The 14,590-nt window shown below is 41.7% G+C and overlaps 1 protein-coding gene across 1 annotated transcript; it reads left to right on the forward strand.

Annotated features, from left to right (window-relative positions):
• The first annotated feature begins 1,728 nt into the window (after positions 1-1,728).
• Positions 1,729-14,211, forward strand: LOC144892749 (uncharacterized). The gene is made up of 5 exons (XM_078781091.1): positions 1,729-1,746; positions 3,679-3,960; positions 4,193-4,329; positions 6,696-6,770; positions 13,923-14,211. Exons 1-5 carry the CDS (start codon positions 1,729-1,731, stop codon positions 14,020-14,022), a joined length of 612 nt encoding a protein of 203 aa, XP_078637217.1. The 3' UTR covers positions 14,023-14,211.
• The last annotated feature ends 379 nt before the right edge of the window (positions 14,212-14,590 follow it).

The following is a 14,590-nucleotide window of genomic DNA, read 5'->3' on the forward strand; positions in this document are numbered from 1 at the left end:
GAAAAATGAAGATCACTTTTTCTCTGCGATCATTTATTTTTGGTTTCAATGATATGAAAGAACATGTACATATGTTGTTTTTGTTTTTAGTGGCCACGGCGAAAATGGCAATTTATTTATCGAGGAGGGAAAAACTGAAAGGAAAGCCGATTGGGCAATGTGATGTCTTGTTCTTTTTTAATGCCTTGACATCTGCAAGACTCAAACTTGAATTTTGTGATTCTGAAAGGAAGAAATGTATTGATGAGTTTATGAACATCTGGTGTTTTGATGGGATCTGCATGGTGCAGGAGAATGAATTAATGGTATATTTGTAGGTTTGTTTGGATTGATTCAGTGTGTGGTCGGTTTTTCTGTTGTTGTTTTTCTTTTCTAGTTCATTGTACTGTTTTGATTTCCTGTCATTATCTCTTTTTCTTTTCTGTATTTTTGATTATTGTGCCTGTATTGAATAGTATCTTCACCGACTGGCTTGTATTTTTATATTTTTGTAATAAAAGTCTAAAAAGTCAAAAAGTCTCTCTCTCTCTCTCTCTCTATCCCTCTCCCTCTCTCCCTCTCTCTCTCTCCCTCTCTCTCTCTCTCTCTCTCTCTCTCTCTCTCTCTCTCTCTCTCTCCCTCTCTCTCCCTCTCCCCCTCTCTCCCTATCTCCCTTCTCTCTCTCTCTCCCTCTCTCCCTCTCTCCCTATCTCCCCTCTCTCTCTCTCCCCTCTCTCTCTCTCCCTCTCTCCCTCTCTCTCTCTCTTTCTCTCTCTCTCTCTCTTTCCCATGTCTTTCATGGATGGGAAACTTTCTCCTTCTTTAACGTTGCAAACGTCATTCCTATCCATAAAAAAGGTTCCAAAACGGATCCTCTCAGCTACAAACTTAAAAAGCCTTGTCCCTGTCATAAGATAATTAATGGAGTCCATCATTGCGCTGACCTCAGGAACTCTCACTTCCTTAACTCACTAATCATTTTCAAGCGATTTGGCTTCCAGCCTGGTTTCCACCTGGAATATGTTACTCCTTCTCAGACAGCATTGGATAGATGCCTTGAACCTCTATTCAAATGGTTCCCCATCCGTTCCTTGTCTCCAACACCTTCCCTATAAGTGGGGTTAAACTAACAGGTCGATAGTCCCCCAATTCTTCTCTGGATCCTTTATTAAATAATGTAGTTACATTTTCTAATCTCCAATCCTCCGGTACCTGTCTGGATCCAGTGAGCTAATGAAGATATCCAGTAACATCTCGCTTACCTGCTCAGCCACTTCCCTAAATTCTCTCGGGTGCATATTATCTGGTCCTGGAGCCTTATCTACTCTTAAATTTCCTAGCTCTACCTTTACTTCCTCCACTCCAACCTGGTTCTTCTGTAAAATCCCTTCCTCACCTCTTTAAATGTTGAAGGAAAATACCTGTTTAATAATCCTGCCGTCTTGCTTTCGTCACTAACCACTCTCCCTGTGCTATTCCTCATTGGATCCACACTTATCCTTGTGACCTGTTCATTCCCCCTTATATACTTTGGTATATATACACAAACTGGGTTAAAAATTTAATCCTTGACTCGCTAGATCTAGGAAATCCTCCTCATTCCGTCCTTTCCCTGTTCCTGGACCCAATCTATCCCTGGCAAGTTAAAATCCCCCGTAATCAGTACTCTTCCATTACCCACACGCCATTTTGAATTATTCACATTATTATCCATCTTTCCTGCTCTTCCCACATCATCACTGGAGCCCTATGAAAAACATCCTACAAGTATCTCACTATTCTTCAAATCTCTAATCTCTATCCACACAGAATCCTCTCGATCAATTCCCTCCTCAATGCCATCCCTTTCTCTCCATCCAATACAGTACTGTCTTTCACCCAGATTCCAACCTCCTCCCTTTTTCTCTTTCCTATCACACCTATAAAAACTGTAGCCTTGAATTCCTTCCTGTCCTCCAGGTAGATTGCTCACTGAACCACGTCTCACTTACAGCAGCGATGTCGTTCTCTTTGCCTTCTAGTTTGGCTTCAAGCTTTTCCATCTTACTATTTAAACTCCTGGCATTAAAATATAATATTTTAAACATTTCCCTTCCTGAAATTCTATTGAATTAAATTGATACATGTGGGAAAATTACATGCCCAGACCAGGAATCGAATCCAGGTTCTCTGGAAAACCGTACCAGTGCTCTGCCATCTGAGCTATCTGGGTGACCCTGACCGAGCATGCAATTGTTCCCACACATAGAATTGCCACTCTCTTTCCGTCACTGCTTCCGGGGCACTTGCTGCCAACCATAGGAGCACCAAATGCCTGAACATGAGAGGGTCTTCCCCCAATGGGGGGGGGGGACAAATCCATGTCCGCTATTATAAACACCACTGGGGGCGTAGTGAAACAATTAAATGAATGAACGGGATTATAAATAATTTAATTGATACATGTGGGAAAATTTTACGCACCCAGACCAAGAATCAAGCCCAGGTCCCCTGTGGAACTACACCAGCGCTCTGCCATCTGAGCTATCTGGGTGACCCTGATCGAGTCCTCGTCTGGGCATGTAAATTTCCCACATGTATCAATTTAATTATTTATAATCCTGTTCCTTAATGAAATTCTGTTTTGCTGCCTGGATTTACCAATGACATCATCAATTTGCAGTTCCTCCCTTTATGGGCTGTCCACGCTCCTCTAGCCTAAAAAAGCCTGATTTCCCTCCTGACTTTCCCAATACAAAACGTGCTGCTGCCCCCTTTATTTAGCTGATGGCCATCAATCCAAAAACACTCCTTTTGACCCCGAAAAGATTCCCATCGCTTCCCGCCATTTTGGTTTCGTATTTCCTTGTTCTAGACTGAACCTTTCATGTTGTCTCGAGATTTATAGTTACAGCAGACATGCCATCATCATGTCGATAAGGTTAAAGGGCTTTGTAAATAGCTGATGAAGCCATATGTCTGAAACAACACTGTCGAAGACTGCGGATGCTGATTATAAACTTTTACCAAAAAAATCCCAGCATTGCACATGCCCCCTTTTGGATCATGATCAATATTGTTTTGAGAAGGTTTCTCTCACTGGTAGGGGTTACCTGTATGTCAGGTGCATTAAAAAAAATTCGTCCGTACACCACACGGCAGGAGACAGGGTTTTGCAATCACTTCTGTGTCTGTCTGACCGGCCGTAATTTTTTTTTACCATTTGAGCAATTGTCATCAAATTTTCAACAAATCTTTATTATGAGAATATGGAGATGACAATGTAATAATTTAGTCGAACGGTCAAAGGTCAGCATCACATAATATCGTCAATTTTCATCCGATTGACCTGAAGTTGCAAGACTTTGCATATTGGGTCACTGAATTGGTTCACCAATCAGAAGCTAGAAGCCAATTGCTTTTTTAGGTGAACAGGACAAAGGTCACGTTTACATAAAATCGTCCATTTTTTCCGATTGACTTGAAATTTGAGCAGGGTTTGCATATTGGCATATTGCATTTGACTGAAGCATATTGCATTTGAGGTCAAAAGGTCAAGATAACCTGAAATCGTCAATTTTTAATGTATTTTTTAGCTGTTTTCGTCTGACTACAAAGCGGATGCGGACAGGCTTTGCATTTTCAGTTGCTTTCTAGTTTGAAATGTTCTGCAATTCTGATTTTCACATCTAACAGCTATTTCACTTGTTGTCCTCCTAGTTACAGCTCCAGGTGACACGACTAATTCGACTCAATGCAGAGCTGCGCGCATCTCTCTCCCGATACAAGAAGGAAAGGGAAAGGGCAGATAGTCAGACAAGGAACGACAAGAGGAAAACACTGAAGGAACCCGAGAGCAAGATACCTGGACAAAACGACGACGAGAATGACGGCAAGCGAGGAACCCGTGAACAGAGCCTGGGTTTGCGAGCAACGACAAAGGACAGAGAGCAATGGGACAAATGGAGTCAAAGTAATGTCAAGGCGAGGTGTACACACGGGGTGAGTAGCTTTGGTTTGATTGTCAGATGTCTTTCAGTTTCATGTTGTTGTGTGTAGGGGTCAGCACAGCCCAGCAATGATGTAACCAGCAGCCATGTTCTACACATGAAAGGAAAGGATCACTTTCGTGCTACACACTCACGTGATCCTTATCACTGCACACTATGTCCGTCCGGTCTCATCAGTTACAGAAGAGCCGTGTGACTTTTATTTCCTTGTTGTGCTTGTGCAGTGCAAATGCAAGGAGTGTGTTCAGCAAGATAAAGAACGTCCCAGGTTCACGTTATCTGAGCTGAACTCGGTTTTGCACGACAGGAATGAACTGAAAGCTGAACTGTTATCACTGAAGGAAAAAGCCAATGACATCAGGTGACCCGCTCTGTAGAGGACACGGCCACCTTACTTTCTCAGCCTCACGTACACTCTTCCCTGTAATGGCTGTATTCCCAAATTCTTATCAAACCTCACACATTATCGCTTTGGAGTGTTTAAACTATATTTATTTCACACTAACGTGGTCATAAAACTCTGGCACATCATCAAATGATTCTTTCTTATATCATTTGACTTAGTCATTTGAATTGTGATGAAAATCATTATCCCCTTTATTATGACTAAGATTGAAAAGTTTCACATATGTCAGTCTGTTTCATTTGTATCTTTGTATATTTTTGTTTGTTTATCTGTGAGTGCGATAACTCAAATGCTTTCAGCTGTCATTGTCAAACTTTACCAGAGGGTTCGGAAGGCCAAAAGTGATGCCATCAATGTTTTTTTTTTAACTCTATAGGTCAAAGGTCAAGGTTAAAGGTCAAGGTTCTCTCATTTGTTTGTTCAGGCGATATCTCAGACATCCTTTGAGCTAGGAAGCTGAAATTGGGGCACAATAGTGATCACATGCTTTGGCCAGAAAATATTTTTTATTTTTGGATTAATCAATTAATTGATTAATTACTTAATTATTATCGATTTATTAAGTACTTATTTCGTTCCTTTTTCATTTGGGCAATATATCAGGCACCTTTTAAACTAGGAAGCTGATATTTGGACATGACAATGACCAAGTGATTTGGTTGTGAAGGGTATTTTTGATGTGTTGATTAATAAATTAATAGATTAATTATTTAATTATTAAATAATTTACTTCATTTTCAAAAAGTTACAGATAAGGATGAAACAATGGTGTTTTAGGTATGCTATCAGCCAATTATTGATTGAGATGATCAACTATTTTGCAATTTTTTTATTTTACCATGTTTCTTTATTTTAATTACACAATCAATCAATCAATCAATTATTAATTCTCTCAATTTTTGTCATACCTGTCAGGCTACTGCCTGACACCTTCTTGTTTACTTTATTTGCAAAGATGCTTTTCCAAGTAATTACAGTCTATTCCTGATATGTGAAACACACTGCGGTACTGTCCCATGTCCTCCACCTCGGTCCGACTCCCTCCTCATTCGGTACTGTCCCTTGTCCTCCACCTCAGTAAGACATCCTCCTCGTTTGGTACTGCCCCATGTCCTCCACCTCAGTAAGACACCCTCCTCGTTCGGTACTGTGCTATGTCCCCCACCTCGGTCGGTACAACACCCTCCTAGTTCGGTGCTGCCCCATGTACTCCACCTTGGTAAGACACCCTCCTCGTTCGGTACTGTCCCATGTCCTCCAACTCAGTAAGACACCCTCCTCGTTCGGTACTGTGCTATGTCCCCCACCTCAGTACGACACCCTCCTAGTTTGGTACTACCCCATGTACTCCACCTCGGTAAGACACCCTCCTCGTTCGGTACTGTTCCATGTCCTCCACCTCGGTACGACACCCTCCTCGTTCGGTACTGCCCCATGTCTACTGTCAATTGCACGTCATTTCCACTTTGATTATAAATGCTGGCAAAATGGGCAAAATTACCTTTTTCTGCATACATATTACTTTGTATTAGTATTTACTAGAAACACCCACTTCCTTCAAAAGCAGCCAGAGTGAGGGTGAGTGTAGGGAGAGAAGAGGGGATGGGGGAAATATATTTTGTGCCATGGCTAATAATCCCCCCTGTCTGCAGCAGGGGTCAGTAAACCACTTGCACTGTGGCACATGCACAGGCGAGAATCGTAAGCCATTTCCACCTCCCCTCCCTCTGAGGGGGGCATTTTTTTGTGCCCATGACTTGACCAAGTGTACTACCAACACATATGCAAGATTTAGAGTAGATCGGACAAGCCCTTTGTTGTCTATGGTTTTCAGCCGTACACACATATACAGAGAGAAAGACTGAAAGACTGAATAACATGGGCAAAAAAAGATATATTTTTTTCAGAGTTATGCCCTTTTTGGACTTCGAAAATGTCACATCGGTAGGGGACATGTATTGCAAAGCAATTCTCGCTCTTGTTTAATGATTAAATATGTGGCCAATCGGCAGCAAGCACTGTAGCTTCGTTTCCATCTGCTGGGCTGTGTGATGGTAATGCCAATGGATGTTGCTTTAGTTTGTGTTGCAGTACAAATGTACTCCAGTGCATACGATGTTCTAAATATGACTGATAGAGTGCCAAGGATAGTCCTGAACCAGAAGGATCTTCACCATTAAGTACTGGAGACAATGTGTGCAAACTAGAACGCAAATTCTCAAAAGACAAACTCTCAACATGAATTGAAGACAAAGGCGATGCGACACTTTTATAACCTATAGCTAGCTCATCAAATTTGTTTATTCTGTTTTCTTTTGCAGAACTGATTTTCATCAGGAGATGCCATCGCCTTCTGCTCTTCCAATGTCTCCAACAGAAAGCAACGTTAAACGGCTGTATGTTTCCATATCTTTCCATATACATTTGATACTTCCTCTTCCTTATCTTGTTTCATTAAAGGGTATCCGCATCCGTGTTTAGTGTGGCAGAAAGTACAGTATTATATTTATTTAATACGACGCATATGACACATCAGTGTGTCAACTACTCAAGCGTTAACCAATACTTTTGTCATTTATCTGAGTCAAATCACACACAATACATGACTTTGGAAATGACGCATGAATGCGAAACAAGGCCTTTCACACATGTGTGTTGTGCGTTTTCACTGACTTGGTTCTACTCACCGGGCACTTTTAACGTGCCGTTGCTCACGAGTAACTAAAATTGGCTTTTACACATAATTTGCAAAAGAGTGGCTATTTCAAGGGGGTTAACCTAATTCTTCTGTTCCTGGATGCAAATCAGACTCACGGAAACGCAGGAAATACGAGAAATATCCATGGATGAGACTGAGAGGTGTTGATTTCCTATCATTTCCTGTTCCAGTGAATATACAAAAACACATACAGACAAGAAAGGTCACTTATTTCGTCCAAGACAACAACACAACAACAGGCATTTTAAGGCCATTTTCCCTGCAAGAGCGGGGGTTAGCCAAGAGCGGTTCGTCCAAGGAAGGACATAAATCTAGTTTAATTTCTCTTATGACCCCGGAACCAAACAAACAATATATTTATGACAGCTGCTCCTGTAGCTCCCCACCCATTCCCCTCCCAACATGATTAATAATAAATATCATCATTTAAAACTTACTCTGCCCATTCACAAGCCCCACATACAGTCACGTGAAAAAGGTGTGTAAAGTTTTGACTTTTTCAACATATTTCAACATGCAGCTATTTGATCTTCATTTCAACAATATTGATAGATAAAGGTGATATAATATAAAAAATATCATGAAACATTTACATTTTGTAGTCCATTGTATAATTTAAATAAACATAAATGCAAATTTTGCATGTGGAAAAAGTAAGTACACCCTTGGCTCTAATAGGTGGTATTGCCCCCTTTGGCAGAAACAACCTCAAGTAGGTGTTTCTTATAACTGTCTACCAGTCTCTGGCATCGACTGGGAGAAATTTTTGCCCACTCCTCCGTGCAGAATTCTTTCAGCTGTGCGATGTTTGAGGGGTTTCTTGCATGCACAGCTCGTTTCAAATCCCCCCACAACATCTCGATGGGATTTAGATCCGGGCTTTGACTTAGCCATTCCAGAACCCTCCATTTCTTTCTTTTTAGCCATTCCTTGGTGGATTTACTGGTATGTTTAGGGTCATTGTCATGTTGCAAGGTCCACCTTCGGTTGAGCTTCAACTTTCCGACAGATGGCCTCACATTATCCTCAAGCACCCTCTGGTACAATGAAGAATTCATAGTGGATTCTATGATGGTGAGCTGCCCAGGCCCTGATGCAGCAAAGCTGCCCCAAACCATAATATTTCCACCACCATGCTTTACAGTTGGTATCAGGTTCTTGTGGTCAAATGCTGTCTTTGGTTTTCGCCAAACATGTCTTCTGGTACTGTGGCCAAATAGCTCTACCTTTGACTCATCTGTCCAGAGCACATTGTTCCAGAAGTGCTGGTCTTTGCCTAGGTGTTCATTGGAAAACTTTAGTCTTGCCCTGATGTTCTTTCTGGACAGCAAAGGTTTCCTCCTGGCACACCTCCCATGTAGATCAAATTTGTGCAGCCTCTTTCTAAGGCAAGATAAAAAAAATGAGTTGGTGATCGTCCTTTTTTCTCAAAAGTTCGGGTAGGGAGGGAGGTTTTTATTTTTATTTTTTATTTTTTTTTCCTACTTTCCATTGAGTTTTGTTGACATGGAAAAATATGAAATAAAGACTCCTTTCTCCTCAAAATGTTCAACTTGTTCTTCTGTGGCAGCTGAGTGAGCGGGAATATAGGTGGCAGGCAAGTACAAAAAGCATCATCACGGGCAGCATTCATGAGGACACTAAAAACAGTTGGTCGACTATCGGGTTCCATCCTGTGATCCGTGGCCGTGTCTGCAGCCAACACAAATTTGAGAAATGAGCCAGGAGTCTTTGTCACATCAGAAACTTTGCAAGCTGGTGAAACTTTCGTCATGTCAGTTTTACTGGGGCCGGCGAATACTTTGACAAAAGTACCGCGTGTATCGTCAGGCAATGGCTCCCTATCCCCATCATACTTGCCGTCTGAGAACTCTGCATAGAAGTCCGAGATTGTAACATCCAACTCGATATTGCACGCAAACCAGTCCTTCACCGTCTTGGAAGAGCCCTCACGGGCTATTGATGCGATCACAATAGGCATTTCAAGCCGATTCTATCACGAATCGATACAGATTTCAGCGGGAAAAATCTCACACAATAGCCGCCATGAATGGCTAACGTAAAATGGGTGAAGTTGCCTGAGGCACTTGCGACGCTCTGCGCAGCATGCACTGCGCAGCACGCACTGCGCATGCGGTGCAGAACGGCACCAAATTTGACTGTGAAAAGATCGTTTTTGAATGATTTTTTTCAAAATAAAAAATAAAAAAAGTTTCGGGTCGGGTGTGTTTCGTAGGGTCGGGCGGGGACGATCACCAACTCATTTTTTTTTTCTGGCCTAATGGTAGACTCGTGCACTTCGTGCACTTGTGCACTCGTGCACATCAACAGTGGCAAGAGCTACCTGTAAGTCCCGTGATGACATTCTGGGGTTCTTCGAGATTTCTTCCAGCTTGCTGTCTGCTCTTGGGCTGAACTTGCTGGGACGGCCTGGCCTGAACAAGTTGGCAGTTGTTTGGAATCTTCTCCACTTGCAGATGATCTTCCGGACAGTCGAATGATTGATTTCAAATTGTTTGGAGATCTTTTTACATCCCTTCCCAGACTCGTAGGCATCTATAACCTTCTTTCTGAAGGCCTCAGAGAGCTCTTTTGATCTTGGCATGGTGACGCCGCACACTTCAACAACAAGAGCAAACCAAACTAAATGTCTGAGGTTTAAATAAGACAGGTTCCTCCAAGATCCTCTCTAACGATGTTCTAATCATTTGCACCTGAGCTGTTGCACCTGATTCTAATTTTAGGTATTTGAAGTAGTGATAAATGTAGGGGTGTACTTACTTTTTCCACTTGCGAAATTTGCATTTATGTTTATTTAAATTATACAATGGACTGAATGAAAAATGAATGAATGATCGTTTTAAGGCCATTTTCCCGCTAGAGCGGGGGTTAGCCAAATTATACAATTATACAATTATACAAAATTATACAATGGACTACAAAATGTAAATGTTTCATAATATTTGTCATATTATATCACCTTTATCTATCAATATTGTTGAAATGAAGATCAAATAGCTGTATTTTGAAATATGTTGAAAAAGTCAAAACTTTTTTGATACTTTTTTGTACTTACTTTTTCATGTGACTGTATGTTCTTCCCATTGATGTTCAGAAGCACCTAATCCAGAGACACAGTCCATTCACGAGTACCAATCCATCAGGGGGATTTGGGGGTGGGGGGTTGTGTAGAACACGCCAGTCCACTCGGGCCTTGCACCGACCCACATGGTCGGGAGTACGGGTAGATGCCCATTCAGCGAGTTAAAGTTCTCCAAATCTTTCGTTGTGCAGAGGCACGACCCTTTACTTCAGGTACTTTTCCAAGTATTTTCAGCTTAATCAGACTCTTTGTGAGCTGTTTTAAGTACCAATCCGTATATACCACAGACAATATACTTTAAGATGCCCTATATGCTGACATTTCCTCGGGTTTCTGCGCATGCACACTGAGCAATCTGAGGCAGAATACATCATTTTGAAAGTCGCGTATTGCATCGAATGGCTGGAGAGGTGGCGTTGAGCGCTGACTCATGAGGAAACAAAATGGACATGCGAGTGAGCAAGGACATGGGCGATTAAACACCCTCACTTACAACAATACATACCTACTGTCCATATATCATTATGGGCAGACACATTCACTGGCAGAGAAGGCACAAAAATTGATTCATTTTTGTTTTAAAACATTTGTATCCCAATGAACTTTCACCTTATTATTGCATCCCACACCTTTCAATCCTAATAACCTCCATTCCATTAATTTTCCAATTTTTCTTCTTGTTCTTCTCCCTCCATGTCCTTCCCCATCCTCTATTCCTCTTTCAAGTCTCTTCACTGCTGTTCTTCCACTGGTTGTTTCTGGCTTATTGACTGATGATCCTGGACTGCATCCATTGAGGAAGTTTTATTGATGTATGCTTTCTTCTTTTCTGCTTTTTCATCAAAGCAAAGATTCATTAAATTACCCAAAAAAATTATTCTGTTTCAAATCATAAACGATAAGTCAAAACATGAAGACATCTTTCCTTTCCAAACTCGACATTCATCCGATCACGCACACTAAGTAAATGAAGCATAAATGTGCCTTTCTCAAGGCTATCTAGAGAGGAAACTGTCGTTCTGATTGGACAAACCTCAGTTGAGTTTGGTGAAAAATGTTTAAATGTCTATAATTGGGTCGTGACCTTAAAATTAGGTCATGGTCAAAAAATATCAACCCTGCTTACTTTTTATTCCATTATTGATGCAAAATTTCATTCTGAAAGTCGAGACATTGGCAGAAAAAAGGAGTACATCCTACAATGGTGGTTTTAGTCTTCCAAGGGGTGTAAGACCTTGAGCTATAACCTGCAGGGGTATAATGTAAATTAAGTTTAAATGCGTCCTGCTCTCGGTTAACTAGCTAGGGAAATTTCGTTTTGATCGGACAAGCTTTGGTCGAGTTTTTACGTTTTCATCCCTATGTATTTGTCTGTCTGTCCTTGTTTTGTGAGCGGGATATCTTAAAATTTTGTGTACAGATTCCGATGAAATTTTGTGGAGAGATTGGGTATGTGACAATTGGACGAAATTATTAGATTTTGGTGAAGATCCAGATCCGGATTTGGATCTGAGAATTTTTAAAAGAGATTCTTCACCATTGAGCACAAAAGGGCACAAAACGACATATAGCACGGTATCTGAAAAAGTTGTGGACGGATTCGGACGAAACTTGGTGGACAGGTTGTGTGTCTGACAAGGAAGAATCGATTCGATTTTGGTGAAGATCTGAATACGGATCTGGATCCGATAATTTTTTTTTAATTTTTTGGGTGATTCTTCACCTTTGAGTGATGGGGTCAAAAACGACATATACCATGATATAAAAAACATTAAGTGGATGACTTATGACAAAACCTGGTAAATGAGTTGCTTAGACAACAAGAACAAGCCGATTATATTTTGGTTCAGGTACGAAGCCTTCTGAAATCTCAGACACACCTTCAACAGCTCTCCCTACCTCTTCCACCTCTTCCACATCTTACCCTACCCCTCCTCCCCCCTCTTCATCAATGATCTCTCTGACTCTCTCGAAAATCCTCTCTATCTCTTTGCTGATGACTCCACTCTCTGCCGCTCCATTCCTCTTCCCTCAGATCGGCAGTCTGCTGCCTCCTCACTCTCTGAAGACCTGGACAAAATCACAGACTGGTCAAACAAGTGGAACATGTCTTTCAATCCTGACAAATCTCACACTCTTACTATGTCTCTCCGAAAAGATCGACTGGACAACCCTCCCATCTACTTTCTCAACAATCCTCTCCAAGAAGTTCTGTCGCTCAAGATTTTGGGTCTCACTATCTGCCATGATCTTTCTTGGGAAAACCACATTTCCAAGCTGGCCTCCAAAGCCAGTCGCCGACTGGGCATCCTCCGTCGTGCGAAGTCCTTCCTCGGCACACCTGAGCTCCTCACCACATACAAGGCTTTCATCCGCAGCTCAATGGAATACTGTTCTCCCCTATGGGCCGGTGCTCCTGCCTCACACCTAGCTCGGCTTCACGCTGTTGAAACCAAAGCTTTCAGAATTATTGGAATCTCCCGCGATGAAGCTATCTCTGAGGGCCTTTCACTCACTCACCGCAGGCAGGTAGGTGGTCTTTCTGTCTTCTACCGACTCCTCTCCGGCCTTGCACCCCCAGCTCTCTCTGTGCTCTGTCCCCCAAATATTCCTACAGGTCGCACAAGATCTGCCAGCAACCCTCTGATGGTTAAACTGCCGAAATCTCGGCTCTCCGCTCACCTTCACTCTTTCATTCCTCTTTTCTCCCGCCTCTGGAACAAACTCCCTCACTCCCTTCAATCCCACTCCTCCCTCCAGGTCTTTAAAACAGCTGTTCACCACCATCTCTTATCTTCCCCCATCCAAAACCTTGATCTTTTCTACCCCCGCTAATTCACCCCAGATCCACCTTGTTTGAAATTCCAACTTCTTTCCTGGAAGTCCTGGCAGTGTCCATATGTTTTATACCTCTCCCACTGCCCCCTTCCCACGCCCCCCCCCCCCCAAAGCCCTCGCCCTCTCTCAGATCTCTCGATGTCTCCATGTCTCTCGGTCCCTGCTCTCAAATGTTGTGTTTGTGTCCTTCCCCCTCTCTCCCCATCTTGTCTACCGCTCCCTATGTTATATGTTTTATGTGTCGGTTTGTCTTTCTGTGTGATTAATGTTCGCTCTTTCACGAGCCTCGATATTGTATACAAAAAAAAAAAAAAAAAAGCCAGTTCTGGCCGATTATTGGATGAAAAACGTAAACTGTTCAGCCTGGCGTAGGCATGCGATCTACCAAGTGTCGTTCTAGTTTTTAAATATTTTTTTCCCTTTGGATTCCGACAGTTCCTTCCTCGGTTTTTTTGCAGCTTTCATCGTACTTAGCCAATTGTCTTGTATGGATTTTTCACTTGTGTATACACTGATTTAGGAAATAGAATATGTGAATGCTGATGTACTTTGGCCAATCAGTAAAAAGGGAACCACCATTTTGTGCAAATAAAGTAGTGTATTTACCCTTGTGAGAGAAACCTTAACATGGTGACAAAATTTTTTTCTCAGTTTCTGCAATCTAGACATTAATTACACTATCAGTTAAATTTCTTGTTATTGACCTTGGTATGAAGAGAAAAAAGTTTCCTTATTAACTCACTTTTACACTTTTCTTGTGAACTATTGAATTTCACTCTTTATCCTTATTTTCCATCATTTCGATCATTCATTCATTTCACTCGTTTCTTTCTGACACTTTTTCTCCACTCACTGTATTTGCTTCTGCATTCCCTTCTCCATCACTAGGATTAACTTGCTCTTGAAATCCTCGGATGACGACGAAGGACAGAATGGGAGAGAAATGGTCCCAACCTGTGACATAATTGGAAATTATCATTCATTATAGTTCGTAAATTTTAGATTTTTTGTGACATCTCTTTATACCTAAGCAACTTTGCCTGTTTATTGTTTCCCCATCTAAAATGTCGCTCATGTTGTGAGTGAACCCAGTTTCAAATCCCATAAAGTATGTGTTTGTACAATGACTATTATAATATCCTTGTTATAAATGTAAATATACACCAATGTCTCCGAATGTCTGTGTCCTACAAGTCAATTATCCATATAGGTCCACTATGAGCTTTCTGTTGACAAATGAACATCACTCGTATCACGAGTTGAACTACACACACACACACACACACACACACACACACACACACACACACACACACACACACACACACACACACACCTGTCTATCTTCTATCTATAATAATAAAAGAGCTTGTGTGTGTGTGTGTGTGTGTGTGTGTGTGTGTGTGTGTGTGTGTGTGTGTGTGTCTCCATAACTCTACAACCATGATACCTAGCGGCCCGAACCTTTGCATGCGTACTAAGGGAACTCTGAGGGAGTGCATCGATGAAAACCGGATATTTGGGTAAATTTAAACACCCCTTTTGAATATAAGGGG

The sequence above is a fragment of the Myxine glutinosa genome, chromosome 6 (genome assembly GCF_964187855.1).
Source record: "Myxine glutinosa chromosome 6, kmMyxGlut1.1, whole genome shotgun sequence".
Classification (NCBI taxonomy): domain Eukaryota; kingdom Metazoa; phylum Chordata; class Myxini; order Myxiniformes; family Myxinidae; genus Myxine; species Myxine glutinosa.